This window comes from Saccopteryx bilineata, chromosome 2 (assembly GCF_036850765.1).
Source record: "Saccopteryx bilineata isolate mSacBil1 chromosome 2, mSacBil1_pri_phased_curated, whole genome shotgun sequence".
NCBI lineage: Eukaryota > Metazoa > Chordata > Mammalia > Chiroptera > Emballonuridae > Saccopteryx > Saccopteryx bilineata.
The window spans coordinates 34,587,989-34,603,104 of record NC_089491.1 but is presented as its reverse complement, the minus strand read 5'-3'; the positions used below and the strand labels follow the sequence as shown (position 1 = coordinate 34,603,104).

At 48.6% G+C, this 15,116-nt stretch overlaps 1 protein-coding gene across 3 annotated transcripts in view; it reads right to left on the bottom strand.

The window, feature by feature from the left end:
• Nucleotides 1–14,048, bottom strand: part of TBC1D2 (TBC1 domain family member 2) — a 50,670-nt gene extending 36,622 nt beyond the window's left edge. For 2 of the 3 annotated variants that reach the window (XM_066256667.1, XM_066256665.1), the window contains exons 1-3: nt 12,919–14,048; nt 8,826–8,967; nt 3,620–3,767 (exon numbers count right to left, since the gene is read on the bottom strand). In XM_066256667.1, coding sequence (XP_066112764.1) covers nt 3,620–3,767; nt 8,826–8,967; nt 12,919–13,272 — 644 coding nt within the window. In that variant the 5' untranslated portion in view covers nt 13,273–14,048. The remainder of the gene's footprint in view (nt 1–3,619; nt 3,768–8,825; nt 8,968–12,918) is intronic. The other variant, XM_066256666.1, reaches the window with a different exon arrangement.
• Nucleotides 14,049–15,116: the final 1,068 nt, after the last annotated feature.

The following is a 15,116-nucleotide window of genomic DNA, read 5'->3' as shown; positions in this document are numbered from 1 at the left end:
CGGACCAGCATGAAAATTCTGGCAGATCCAATGGTCATAGACCCTATAATCTTCATACAACATCAAGATGGCTAATTCTTCTATAAACCAGCACGGGACTGCAGATCAGTGGTTAAAACCCACTGATCTAAGTTATCCAAATTGTTGGCAAATATTTGTTCAGAGTCTTCCATTTTAACCTTTATTATTTCTGGGAGATTGTAACCAGCTGGCTCAAATATTATTTCTGGGAGATTGGTAGCATTGTCCCCTCATTTGTTCTTGACTTTAGTAATTGAGTCTTATGCCTTTCTTTTGTCTAGCTAAAGGTTTGTCAATTTTTTCAAAAAATCATTATTTAATCTGAAACTTATCTTTAAAAAAAATCCAGTGTTTTGGTATAGTTGGGTCCAAAATAAGCAAAGAAATAGACTGTACTACTGACTGATGGAGGAAAAACTAATCAGTTAAATCAACAGAGAAGGCCCTGGGTGGGTGGCTCAGTGGATAGAGCATTGTTTCAGTGTGCCGAGGTTGCAGGTTCAATCCACAGTCAGGGCACATATGAGAAGCGACCAATGAATTGTAGAACTAAATGGAACTAAGTGGAATAATGCGTTGATGTTTCTTTCTCTCCCTTTTCCCTTCACCCACTTCCTCTCTCTCAAATCAATGGCGGGGGGGGGGGGGGAGAAGAACAGAGAAGAAATTAGAATTCAGCACTCCCAATACCTGACTGAAATTCGGCCTCTGACTCTTTTTACTCTGTTATTAAGGTCCTACCTTAAGGAGCGCTTGACTCCTTGGGCTAGTCATTTCCCCTTCCCAGTTATTATTTTCCCCATCTAAAAATAAAGGGAGATAGTCATACTAAAAGAATGATGACAACTATCAGGAGCACTATCTAATGAGCTGAGCCCCATTACAATGTATCTCACAAGCCACAGCCACATTACTTGGAGAAGACCCAGGGACAAATCCCTATAGCCAGAGTAACTGGCTGGGTGAGGCTACAGTCACTGCTGCCCACACTTCCCTTTGATGAGGAACTGCAGCCTCTCCAACCTGTTCCGGAGCTCACAAGCAGTCATTCCTGGGGTGTGGGAGACACAGAAACCCCAAACTCAGGGCAGGAAAGGGCCTTCTAAGCTCTGGCCCACATCGCCTCTGGGGATATGGAGCTCACTAACTACAGACAGACTATGTAGCCTCTACTCAACCAAACTATTATGCTTGGAAGAGGCATCTCCATTTCATAAATGTATTGACTTAGGTTGGAGCAGATCATAGATCATTTTCTGTATGTTTCTCTCCAGGTCTGAAAGGCCTGCTAAGCATGAAGGTAGTGGTCATAAAGAAAAGCTTGGGCAAACCATTTATCTGAGCCTGGTCCCTCACCTGCAATGGGGATGATGAACATATTCACAACAAACAATTAGGCCCTTTTATGGACTGCTCTAAGCTGAGCGCTAGGAACACAACTCATTTAACCCTCAAATACATGCATTAAATGTATTTAATCCTCACAACAGCCCAATGGAGTAAGTACTATTATCACCTTCATTGTACAGAGAGAACTGAGGTTCGGAAAGGATAAGTAACCAAAGCCACAGGATGGTAAGTGGTGGCGCTGAGCATCAGACAGGGATGTCTGTTTCCACAGCCTGAGAACTTAACTTTTATGATAGCACCTAGCAGGGTTGTCCAGACAACTCAATGAGAGTATAAAGCACCCAGTACCATATGCTGCAAGCTCTTACTCCCTTCCCCAGGCTAGGACCTGGGCTCTTGGCAGACCCAATGGCAAGCTCTAAGACCAGGCAGGGCAAGGGTGTGCAGGAGACAAGGCAACCCAGACCTTACTGGGCTCTCCCTAGGGCAATTCCAACACTGCCTTATAATTTCTGTGGGTTCTTGCAAGTGTCAGGAGGGAGGTGACTGACTGATACCCTGAATCTTCCTTCCTTTCTTTGTCTCTGCATGTTCTGTGCTCCACTTCTGCTATTCACAGCCTTCATCAGGCACAGACCTGGCTTAACCTTGGTGAGACCACCCTGGATACGGTGTGTACTGGCTGGATGGCTGGACTTCTCAGGCCCCCTCAAACCTCCCATCAGGCTCACAATGCACCCGGTTCCCTCCAACTCCTTTCCTCCAACTCCTCCAGAGAGACGATCTCCAGCAAGGCACCCTCCTGTCCGATCACACTGGGGGCCCAACCATGCCCGGACTCCTCAAGTCTCTCTCTACGTCAGATCTTTCTGAGTTCCAGGTTCCTCCATCCTGGGCCTGTTGGGTAGTTCTACCACCAGGTGTAAGGAACACTCATGGTCGTTTCCTTAAAAGCTGCTTCTGTCCTGGGAACAGTATCACTACCCCTCTAGTGACCCAAGCAAATTCAAACACTGAGACTGACAGAGGGAAATGCTATGCCGGAGTCACCCAGAGCTAGGGGTCTCTAATCTACTCTGTCCAGCCCAGTGAGCAATCTATTCTGCTTTCCGAGAGGTCCAGTTTGTCTGAAGTCCTCACAGAAAGTACACACCCAAACAGGATCAGCACTGGGTATAGTCTGAATTCTCCCAAAGCTTCCATTCCTCAGTCAGAGCAACAATAGTAGCAGCAGATAATAGTATTTATTAAGTGCCTACCTATTGCCAAGCAGTTCTAAAGCAGCTTGCATGCACTGACCATTTAACCCCTGTGCTAACCTTACAAGGCAAGTATTGCTAAATTCTCTATTTATTAACAATTAAGTGCATCAAAGAGAAGTCAAACAACTTGCCAAGGATACCACAGCCATGACTGGTAGAGTCAGGATACAAAGCCTGGCGGTTTGACTCCAAAGCCCAGGCCACATTGCTATCTTCTTATAAACTCTTTAAAACAACGTGTGTCGATGGGAAACTATACACATAATACGTTATTAAATAAAATAAGCTAGGATAGACATACAAAAAATTAAACATTAAGAATGAATAATTTTCCCTGGCCAGTAGGCTCAGTTAATAGAGCATTGGTCCAGCATGCAGATGTCCCAGGTTGAATCCCTGGCCAGGGCACACATGAGAAGCGACCATCTGCTTCTCTTCCCTCCCTCTCCCTCTTCTCTCTCTCTTTCTCTCTCGCAGTCAGTGGCTCGACTGGTTCAAGCGTTGGCCCTGGGCACTAAGGATAGCTCTGTTGATTCGAGTACCAGCCCCAGATAGGGGTTGCCGGGTTGATCCCGGTTGGGGCACATGCGGGGACCTGTCTGTCTCTCTATCTCCTCCTCTCATGTAGACATTTATGAAGCCATCACCATGTTACATTCAGTATTATCTCAATTATGCAGGTCAGTGTATAGAAAAGGAGGAAAGAGAAACACCAAATGTTAAGAATGCTTGTTGGGGTGATAGGTTATGGATAATGTTAAAGTTATACCTTTCGAGATGTTTCTAATTTCCTACAAAGAACATGCACTACTTTAAAAACCAGAACAATGAATGCAATATTTTAAAGTAATGAGGTGATGAATTGAAAAGAAAGCCCCCGGCCCCTGCCAGGCCCACCTCCCTCCTGGGACTCACCCAGATGACAGTGAGCTCTGGAGAAGGGGCTGCTTGCCTCTGGGCCTGCCCCTCAGCCCCCTAGCACTTACTGTATTTCCGTTCCCAGGTGCTTGAGGGAAATGTTCTGAAGGGCCAAGGGCATGGCAGGGGCCGGCTGCAAGGCGGCTTCCACACCCACGTGTCCAGGGGGCGTTTGCACGGGGCACAGGAACTCCTCCAGCTCTGCCACCTCTTGCTCTGGGAACAAAAAAAGGGAAATCACCCACCAGGGTCACTGCACCTGGTAAGACCAGACAGGTGGGCACTATCACTCTGCTCCAACGTCGGGAGCTGTCTGAGCAAGCCTCTTTGTGGGCTGCCGGGCTGAAGTGATCGGGACTTGTAGGAACGAGGGTGGATCCCGCAGTGTAAGCACAGGCTACCACGGGGTCCCAGAGCCAGAGCTGGGGTTGCTAAGAGGACCCAGAGGAGAAGGAGCTGACAGGACAGATGGGGTGGGGGTGGCTAAGAAGAACCCTCATCTGACTGGAATGGCAGAGCCCCCTGCGGGTTTCAGCAGGAGCGTGAGGAAACCTGGCTGACTCAAAGGGGCCACAACTGCGGAGCAGGGAGACCTGAGGCCAAGCCACGCTTATGCTGGGGGTGCGCTGTGACACACTTGATCACTTTTTCTCTTCTAGTTTCAGGTTCCATATTTTTAAAACTGGAGGGCCACTCTGCACCTGTCTCCTTCAGAGTTCAAGTATATAAAAATGTTTAGAAAACCATCAAGTGCCATACTAGAGGCTCATCTTTCAAAGTAGTCTTTGATCTAGAATGGGAGCTGATTCAAAATAACTGAGGTTTCCTTGTTTATCAATACCTTAACATCTTTGTTCTCCCTTCTTCAGAACAAAAATATTACCATGTCTAAGACTTTAATGTCCTGGCAAATATTTCCCTAACTGACAATATCGGTTTTTCTCTTTTTTAAAATAATTTTATTTATGGAGTTTAGAAAGAGAGGAAGGGGGAGGTGGAGAAAGAGAAACATAAACTTGTCTCACTTATGCACTCATTGGTTGATTCCTGTATGTGCCCTGGATGGGGAATGAACCCACAACCTTGGTGTACCAGGATGACACTCTAACCAACTGAGCTACCCAGCCAGGGCACTATGTTTTTCTTTAACTTCTACCTGTTGATCTAGATCTACTCTGAGGCCACAAAGAACTAAGTCTTAGGGGTAAATGTCACCACTGGTTGGTTGCACCACTGGGGAACAGCAGCTCAGAGAGGGTGAATTTTGTGACCAAGGTTGTGCCTGTAGCTGCTAGTAGAGTCATGGATACAACAGAGTCCCTCATTTTCCTTATTACAGCAGCCTTTTTAACGAGCAGACAGTTCCAAGAAGGGAGGGGTGCCCAGGGAGGAACAAGCTCCCAGGGCAAAGAGCGTCCAAAGGATCAGAGGCGCATGGTGGCGATGCCACAGGGAAGGTTAGCACCAGGAAACAGAGTTGACCCGAGACTCTGGTCTCCGGCCTCGGCCCCTCTCCAGCCGGGAGAGATGCCCTCGTGAGGTGACCGCACAAAGAATTTTCAGCAACATTATTATTATGTTTTTAATTTTTTTTATCAACTTTTAAAAAAAATTTTATTTATTCATTTTAGAGAGAGAGAGAGAGAGAGAGAGAGAGAGAAAGGGGGAGGAGCAGAAAGCATCAACTTCCATATGTGCCTTGACTGGGCAAGCCCGGGGTTTTGAACCGGCGACCTCAGCATTCCGGGTTGACACTTTATCCATTGCGTCACCACAGGTCAGGCTCAGCGACATTATTTCTAATTCTCCTTTTGCCTAACCGTTAGAGGCTGCCCCATCAGCAGAAGGAAGAAGTAATCTCCTAACAAGTAGGGCTTAGGCCAGCAGGTCACTGGCTTCCTGGAGGGCCCTGGACACACGACCAGTTGCCTCCTCAGCTTGAGGCCGCGGGTGTGAGTCTGCAGACTAGGGTTCAAGTTTCAGCACTGACATTTTCTTACTGTAGGGCAGGCCCCTTGGCCTCTTTGACCCGCAGCTTCCTCTAAATGGGGAATAACAGTAACTATCTCATAAGATTGTGATGATTAGATAGATGATGCATGTAAAGTATTACAAGAGTGTAAGTGGTGTGCATATTTTTATTACGATATGAATTTATAAAAGTGCTTTGTAGAACGTGTTCTACTCTGGCAACATGTCATTATTATCTGTCTGATGGCTTATCTTTGAACTTTTTTTGGCTCTGTAGAGACCAATGTTTAGGTGAAATATAAAATAAAGGCGCGAAGACTTAAAAGCTATAGAGAACATGCCTTGTGGACACTCGAAGGCAGTTACGAAACACTCCTGTACAAGATGAAGCGTCTGTGACTCAAAGTCAGACGTGAGTCAGCAGGCCCCTGCTTCCTCCCAGGAAGGGCAGAGACTGCAGAGGTGGGGCAGCCGACTCCAGATTGCCAATCCAGGGCCTGCCAGCTTGCTCAAGACGCCAGAAATGTCTTTCTGGGTCAGCTTGGGAAGGTTTCACAGTGGAAACGGTCCCTTGGCCTCCTTGACTCACATCCTTGCTTTCTGCACCTCCCTAGCATCCTCCTTGGGAGACTGGTGCCCTGGTCACCATGACAAGCACTGCTCTGCCTCCATGCCCGCAGCAGGAGCTGGCCCAGAGGAGGCCTACCAAGGATGCTGAACCAGAGCCACAGAATTCAAGAACTGGGAAAGGGTTCAGCACAGTAGATCCCAAAGCTATTTTTGAAAAAAATTTTTTTTAAATTTATTGATTTTAGAGAGAGGGGAGGGAGAGAGGGAGACCGAAACATCAATTTGTTCTTGTATGTGTCCTGACCAAGGATCTAACCCACAACCTTGGTGTACTGGGACGATGTTCTAACCCAGGGGTAGTCAATCCTTTTATACCTACCGCATACTTTTGTATCTCTGTTAGTAGTAAAATTTTCTAACTGGTTCCATAGTAATGGTGATTTATAAAGTAGGGAAGTAACTTTACTTTATAAAATTTATAAAGCAGAGTTACAGCAAGTTAAAGCATATAATAATAATTACTTACCAAGTACTTTATGTCGGATTTTCGCTAAGTTTGGCAGAATAAATTTTTTTTTAAAGTTTGGCAGAATAAATCTTTATAAAACAACTTACTATAGTTAAATCTATCTTTTTATTTATACTTTGGTTGCTCAGCTACTGCCCACCATGAAAGCTGGAATGCCCACTAGTGGGCGGTAGGGACCAGGTTGACTACCACTGTTCTAACCAACCTAGCTATCCTGCCAGGGCCCAAAGCTACTCTTTCGATAACCTGGTTCTCATTTCAAGTCAGGGAGGGTTTTTTGACACTTCTGGTCCAAGGCTAATGGGGAATTACGTCAACTCAGGTTGAAGCTTTCAGCAGGGATGTCTGGCTCTCTAAGAGGTAGGGAGTGGGAGGTGGAGTAAAAGTGTAGAAGGAAAAATAAATAAACCCTTCCCCAAAGAAAGCCCTACAAGCATAAGACATCCAGAGATTCTCGAAAGAAATTACTGTATGATGATTATTAGCAATAGAAAGACACAGTTCTAACAGTAATAGTACATAAGCACACGTGTAATAATATTATTAGGACAGCTGCCCTGTGTTAAGCACTATGTGCTTTGCATTATGCTAGAGGCTTTACATTCTTTTCCTCATTTAATTACAAAACTCAATGTATTTGCTCATATATTCACTCAATAAATATCCAATGTGCCAGGTAGGGCACCAGGTACTGGGGACACAGGTGACAAACACACGGCCTGACCTTTGTGGGCTAGTGGGCAGAGACTGACAAGGACTCTCTAATTAGAACACAATGTGATCAAACAAAACAAAACGATGAACCATCACAATGTGACAGCCCTCAAGAATGATCTGAAAGTGTTGAGGACTCATCGAGTCCAGCTGGCAAAGCCCCAGAAGGTTTCCAAGAGGTTGGCAAGAGGAGATGACACTAAAGCTTGGCCATCAAGTAGGCGGGGGTTTGCCAGGCAGAGGAGAGTGGCGGTGCCGCTGGGCTGCTGAACAGGGAACAGATGGGTGAGACCAGGAGGGCTGGGACAGAGGGGCAGCCAGGGGAGGGGCGGGGCTCCGCTGTCAGAGAAAGCTCCCTCCACCTGCAGTAAGGAGGATGGTGGGAGGTGGCAGGCTGGGGCATGGGAACACCCAAGAGGAGGCTGCCATGATTTTCCAGCTAAGAGCGGAGGCCAGATCCGAGGCAACGGCAGTGAAGGGGGCCGGCTCCGACGTATAGGCCAGAGGGAGACGTGGCCAGCACCCACCGGTGACGTACTGGACTGGCTCACTGAGATCCAGGAGGACACTGGGTGGCTCCTGGTTACTGGAGCAACTGGGTAAATGGGGGGATTTACTGAGGGAAGGAAAACTAGGGGAGCAGGGTTAAAGGCAGATGAGCTCAGTTTGGGACATGTGTAGAGGTCTAACATGTACTGGGCCGCAGTCCTGCCCTCGCCAGTTTGGCTCCATGCTAACTGAGGATGAGGCATCTTAGACACGCTGCAGATCTGTGCTGGGACCTCATCCTCTATGCTCCTGCAAGGGCAGCTGTGGGTGGTCTGTCCTGATTCTAAAATCTACCAATCATACTCCTGGCTTCGGTACAGGGCTGGGAGGATGTGATCTCCAGGACTCCTTCATGTCGGGATAGCTGGGAAGTTCTAGGATTTAGGATGAAGAAACTTCATTTGTGGGCCCCATAAGGTGAAAGATTCTGGCTTATGTGAACACCAGGGATAAAATCACGGGTCTACCCAACTCACAGCACAAAAGCATTTGTGTAAAAAAACAGCAACAATTACTGCATATTTTCATTAACCTTCCTCACAGCAGCTCTGAAAGTTTCCCTTCTTCAGACATTCCCATAATAGGCATCGTAACAGTAGCTGACATTTTTGAGCTCTGACAATATGCAGGCATCGTTCCAACCACTTAAGGTGTATGGGTTCATTTAATCCTCACCATAACCCTAAGAAATAGGTATAATTTCTTTATTGACCTCATTTTACAGGGAAGGAAACTGAAGCTCAGAAAGGTTAAGCAACTTGCCTAAGACCACACAAGATTAGGATTGGACCCAGGTAGCCTGGCCTCGAGACCATTTCCTTGCCCTCGATGCTATACTGTTGCCCTAACTAACCCTCAGCTCCTCCCACTCACTGCCAATAGGAGGTAGAGGCTCAGTCACCCAGAGCCCTGGGTGTGCACAGGAGGCGAGCCCGCGGTACCTAGCTCAAGGCGCAGGGTAGCCTGGTTCCCAGCCAGGGTGGCATCAGGGGCGGCGGGAGGCGCAGGCGGGCTGTTGTGGAACTCTGAGCGCTTCGTCTGCAGCTGCTGCAGCCAGTACAGCATCACGTGCCTGGTGGCGGCCTGGGAAGCAGAAGGGTTAGTTGGCAATGCCCTGTGCCCACAGGGTGGCACTGGGTGTGGGGTGTGGGGAGGTCAAAGGAGGAGGCTTGGCAACTCTCTCCTTCCCAGAAAAAATAAAATTCACTATGACTGGGTGCCCACCTCAAAAATACCACATGCTCAGAGGTTCCTTAACCTTTCTGGGCCTCAGTTTCCCCATCTGTACTATGGTGATGACAGCACTCATTTCCCAGGGTGGTTGTTATGGGGGTGAAATGAGGTAATGAAGTGGCCAGTGTAGCACCTGACATACAGCAGGTGCTCAGAATGGGCTCCGTGGGTAAAGGGATTTGGAGGCGCTAAGAGAGAGGTCAAGAGCTTTAAAGCTCTGACCTGGTACCATCACTATCTTTATCTCCCTGTGTGACATCTCAGTGTCTGACCTGACTTTTTGTGGAATGGAGATTTCCTCTTATTCTGGGATGCACTGAAATCATGCATATGACTAGGGACTGGAGAGCCATTTTGCACAGTACAACAAAGTAGCACCCTCCAGACAGCCCCAACCAGGTAATGGCTCTGCTGGTCATTGGTCCCCCAGCAGTGGATGGTCCGAATACCTATTCTCACATCCGTTCTGTCCCCAGATCCTCCAGGAAGGAGGCAGGGCAGGAGGGGTCAGTCACTTCCACGGATGGAGAAACTAAAGCTCTGAAGTGGCTCAGGCAGGTGGCATTAGAGCTGGTCCCAGAACCTTGGCTCCCACTTCTTGACCAGAGCTTTGTTGTCATTTATGGCCAGGAGGTGTGGTTTATATACAGCTGGCCTGGGATCAGCTAGGCACAGAAGCTGGGGCGCTCGCTGGGAGTGGACAGTGAGCCTCACAGAGCTGCTCACAATCATGGCCACATGAGAAAAGCATCAGGCTACAGGCAGCCAGGGCAAGCGCCCCCCGTCAAGAAGCTCCGAGGTGAGGTGTGCACAAGGCCAGGGGGCTCCACGAAAGAGGCCTGGGTCTCTCACGGAGGCACCCAATAAGATAAAAGGATGCCCCGTCTTCTCTTTCTATGCACTTTCTCCGAGAGACCTCAGGCCCTCCCAAGGCTTCACCATGACCTTGTGCTGACAAGCTCCAGCCCGTTTATACCCAAACCCATCTTATTAATTTACTGGACAAGTGTATACTGAGCACCTACGATATGTGTCAGGAACTGCGGCAGACGCTAGAGATACTGGAGTGAGCCAGTGGACATGGCCTCTGTTCTCTTGGAAATTAAGGGTCTACTGAGGGGGACATACCTCTGGATGTCCTATGGTCTGCTCATCCTGGGTTCACCCGTCAGCGAATGGCCGGCCCAGCCAGGCGGTTGCCACTACGGGAGCCGACCCTGACTCCTCTCGCATTTCTCCTGCCTCACACCCCTCTCCACCGTCACTGACCTGGCTCAGCCACTGTTCTCTCGCGATGACCTCCTGATGGGCCCCCTGACCACCACCTTCACCTTCTCCTAATTAGTTCTTGACCCAACAGTCAGACTGAGCTTTTGCTACCTACTAATATAATAGTGCTTTCTTGCTTAGAGCTCTTTGACAATTTCCCACAGCCCACAGGCCAGAGTTCAAGCGCCATGTCATGACTCACAAATGCCCCACCATCCCTCTTGGGCTAGGTTCTTCCATTCCATATTTTGGGCCCCTCTGTACCCCAGGCTCCTGGGATTTGCAGGGATACTTTGGGCAGTAGCATGCTTTCCTGAATTTGTTCATGGGGCTCTCTTGACTTGAAAAAACATTCTCCCTCTTTGTCTGCTTGTAGGAAACAATTTCCTCTTTCAAGATTCTGGTGTCATCCCCTCTTCTATGATGCTCTTTCTGGATAGCCCCTCCCACTCAGTGGAACTGATCCCTCCTGTCACACTTTCCCGGTATAGTCTCCCAATGTCTCTATATAACATTCTATTGTGCGATCCAATCTCCCTGTCAGCCAACAGATCTTAAACTGAGCATTAGGAGGCGGGTGTGGTTTTGCTCCACACCTCAGTGCCTAGCACAAAGCTGGGGAAATAGACACACACACACATACACACACACACACCCATGGAAAAGTAACAGACAGGTTGGAGACACTGTGGACAGCATTCACCTTGTGGGAGGAGACACAGGACCCGTAAGCCACATGCCCTCCGAAATGCCTGCCTTCCCTGGGTGGAATTCCTGGTTACCATTATTTTAACTGATCCCCCAACCCTGGTCACCGGGCAGGCTGAGCCAGGAAAGGGAAACTAAAGCTGTGGGCTGCATTTGTGGGCCTCAACAGATGTCCAATTGGCTGGAGGAAAGAGTGGAGGGGTGGGAAGATGGGACGGGGTGGAGAAAGCTATCTCCTGACACATTCTTCTCTGATGAGTGTGAATCCTGGAACTCTGAGCTCAGACCTGACTTTCCAGGTAAGGTCTGGGACGCCTCCTCTGGGCATGAACATTCTGACCTTGGTTCCATGACCATGTGTGTTCATTCAACAAACATTTATTGAGCACCCATCAGGTACCACGTTGTACTATAAGTGCTGGGAGTAATTCAACAATTTGTAGGTGCCTCTGATGTTCCGGATGCTTACACATCTTGTTTTAAATCACAAACTACCTACGTTCTGAGAGGTTAAGTAACTTGCTCAGGGTCACACAGCTAGTAAGTAGCTACTGTAGAACTGGAATCCAATCCCATCTGATTTCAAACACGTGGCCTTTTCAATGTTTCAGACTTTCTCAGTTAAACGTGAAGATTAAGCAAAACCTACTGGTTGGGGAAACAGGTTTAGATATGCCTTCACAAACCACCGAGGCTGATCAGTGAAACTAAATGTTTATCTCCCGATACCTGCCAACATTTTCTCAGCACTCACTCATCTTGGCCCCAAACATCAAGAACTGTGATTCAGAATCCAGGCCTTGAGAGAGGATTGTAAAGCTCATATTTTGACTATATCCTTCAGCCCCAACTAATCAAGTTACAGGAACTGCCTTTATCAGGCACACCCAGAAGTAAAAGTTTCCATACAGTACTGAGAGGCAGAAAGACTAGATTCCAAGTGTGGATGCCCAACCTGGGGCTAGTCACTTCACCTTTCTGACTCAGTTTTTGTTTGTTTTTCTTTTTTTATAAATTAAGTTTAATGGGTGACATTGATCAATAAGAGCACCTAGGTTCCTGATTCACTTATTTCACTCCGCATAATATTATCAAACAAGAACTGCAGGATTACATACATTGGTGGGACATAAAAACGCGACTAAGAGACATGGACAGGAGTGGGGTGGTTATGGGGGTGGGGGGAGGGGAGGAGGGAGAGGGGGGAGGGGGAGGGGTACAAAGAAAACTGGATAGAGGGTGATGGAGGACGATCTCTCTTCGGGTGATGGGTATGCAACAGAACTAAATGACAAGATAACCTGGAAATGTTTTCTTTGAATATATGTACCCTGATTTATTGATGTCACTCCATTAAAATAAAAATTTATTTATTAAAAAAAAAAAGCACCTAGGTTCCAGGTGAATATCTCTATAGCATTTGAACTGTTGATTGCGTTGTGTGCCCATCACCCAGAGTCAAATCATTTTCCCTCACCATGTATTTATCCTTCTTTACTCTCTACACCCCCAGCCCACTCCTAGAAACCACTTTACAGTACTTTTATCTGTGCCTATGAGTCTCAGTTCTTTAACCCACCACTGTGGGATATATATACATATATTTGTCCGACCCACACTATGGATCCAACACTGTGTGGGAATCCCATGAGGAAATGGGTGTGAATGAGCTTCCCAAAGTCCAAAAACCTGGGCACCCAGGGTTCACTGGGCGATCGGGGTCCGTGATCATTTTTCCAGTGAAGTATCTGTGCCCACCCACCCGCGCCCGGACGTGCCCTGGGAACTCATCCCTGCAGAAAAGGGAAAAACCACTCCATTTACCTTCAGGGTAATAATCCGGCTGGGAGTCTTGATTTCGAAAGTCCCCTCCTCGCCGTCCGCCTTGCAGTCAAAGACTGCACAGGAGAGGTCGATGCTGTCCAAGGGATTGGCATCCTGCGCGGTCCGCGAATAATACAGGTGACACTTCCTCTCGTCGTAGAAGAACCAGCGAGATTTCCAGCCCCGCATGGGCCCCTTGCCACCAAACTTACATAAGTATCCACAGAGTTTCTTGGGGGCCGTTTCCGGGGGCCCGGCGCAGCCCCCTGACTCCTCGGGAAACAGCACCTCGGGCTCTCCGGACCCGGGGGCGCAGGAGCTAGACGCCGGGGGTTTCTCCTGGGCGCTCTCCATGGCCACTCTGACCGCGGCGGAGCTGGAGGACCACAACCGGATTCGGGACAAATCTCCGAGACCAAAGGGAACTTTGGAAGAAGAGCTCCGCGCGGGAGCGTGGCCGATGGTGACCCACCTTTAGGAAGGACACGGCCACCTGCGGTGAGTGCGCCCCACTGGCCGAAAACCCAGCAGGGAGGCTGGTCACACTCCCTCCGGCCCCGCGGCAGCCAAACCACGCCCACCAACACGCCCCTGTCGGCTCCTCAGACCCGCCTACTTCCTGCTTTTCTCCGCGACTGTCAGCCATCTTTACTAAGGGCAGCTGCAGGGCGTGAGGAGGCTAATGGTTGAAGGCGAGGTGTCACTAGGCTAGGTTGACCTAAGGGAGAGAAACAGGAAGAGACTCCTCTCATTGATTATGCTGCCTGGGTCACTCGACTAATAATGTAGAAGGATAGTTCCTTCTCACGCCGTATGAGCCGCCGCCTCTTCTGCCTACGGACCGCGTGGATCTCCGTTGGACGGCGCATCGCGCGGCCATTGGCTGAGAGAGACTCCGGGCGGCGCTGCTTCTGGTGCCGCCGCTCAGGGCTAGCGACATATCCCGCACACCTTTTCTCCGTCACTGTAGTTAGGCGCCCCGGGGACTCTCAGCTGACCGTGGTGGCCTCCCCTTCTGTGTCCCAGCTTCCATTCGCCACTTCCCGGCGACGGCTGCGTGATAATAGCACCCAGATCCGGCTGCTGCTCTGCTGGGACCCAGTGCCACTGCTGGACTGGGTTGGGTTGAGTCAAGGGTGTACAAACTAATAAATATGTAAATATACCTAAGCCGTAACTCGCTCAACTTCCTGCCTCATTCTACTCTTTTTATTTTTATTTATTTATTTATTTATTTTTTTCCTGAAGCTGGAAACGGGGAGAGACAGTCAGACTCCCGCATGCGCCCGACCGGGATCCACCCGGCACGCCCACCAGGGGCGACGCTCTGCCCACCAGGGGGCGATGCTCTCCCCCTCCGGGGCGTCGCTCTGCCAAGACCAGAGCCACTCTAGCGCCCGGGGCAGAGGCCAAGGAGCCATCCCCAGCGCCCGGGCCATCTTCGCTCCAATGGAGCCCCGGCTGCGGGAGGGGAAGAGAGAGACAGAGAGGAAGGAGGGGGCGGGGGTGGAGAAGCAAATGGACGCTTCTCCTATGTGTCCTGGCCGGGAATCGAACCCGCACGCCAGGCCGACGCTCTACCGCTGAGCCAACCGGCCAGGGCCCCTCATTCTACTCTTGCCCTTAACTTTCCCCGTTTCTTTCCAGTCTGAAGTGCATTCTTCCATCAGGGCTGTGGAGCCCATTTCTGGCCACCTCTTTAGCCCTGTCTTAGGCCCCTTTCTCCTTTTTGCTTACAAATAAATTCGTTACAGCATTACTTATTACTTATTACTCGAAAAAAAATGGAAGCAGTATAAATGTCCAAAAATCTGAAATTTGTTAAGTAACTGATTAGGTACTGTTTGCAGAAGGATATGGAATGATACAGAAAATATTAGGTTAAAAAAGGAGGTATGTGTATGAAAACGAGGTTGGAAAGATGATGTGTGATATTAGCGTTGTCTCTAGGTGGTAGATGTAAGGATAATTTTTATTGTCTTTTTGCTTTTCTGTATTTTCCAAGTTATATATATATATATATATATATTAGAAATAATGTACTTTAAGTACATATCTGTTCCTGTTTGTAAATTGCTCCAAAGTTGAATATAACTCCTTACTTCAAGAATGAGAATCATAAATATTTTTTCTAAGCTCCACTCCCACAGAAAGCAAGAGTCACAAAAAGACTAAGGAACTTGCTTAGAGAAAGAAAT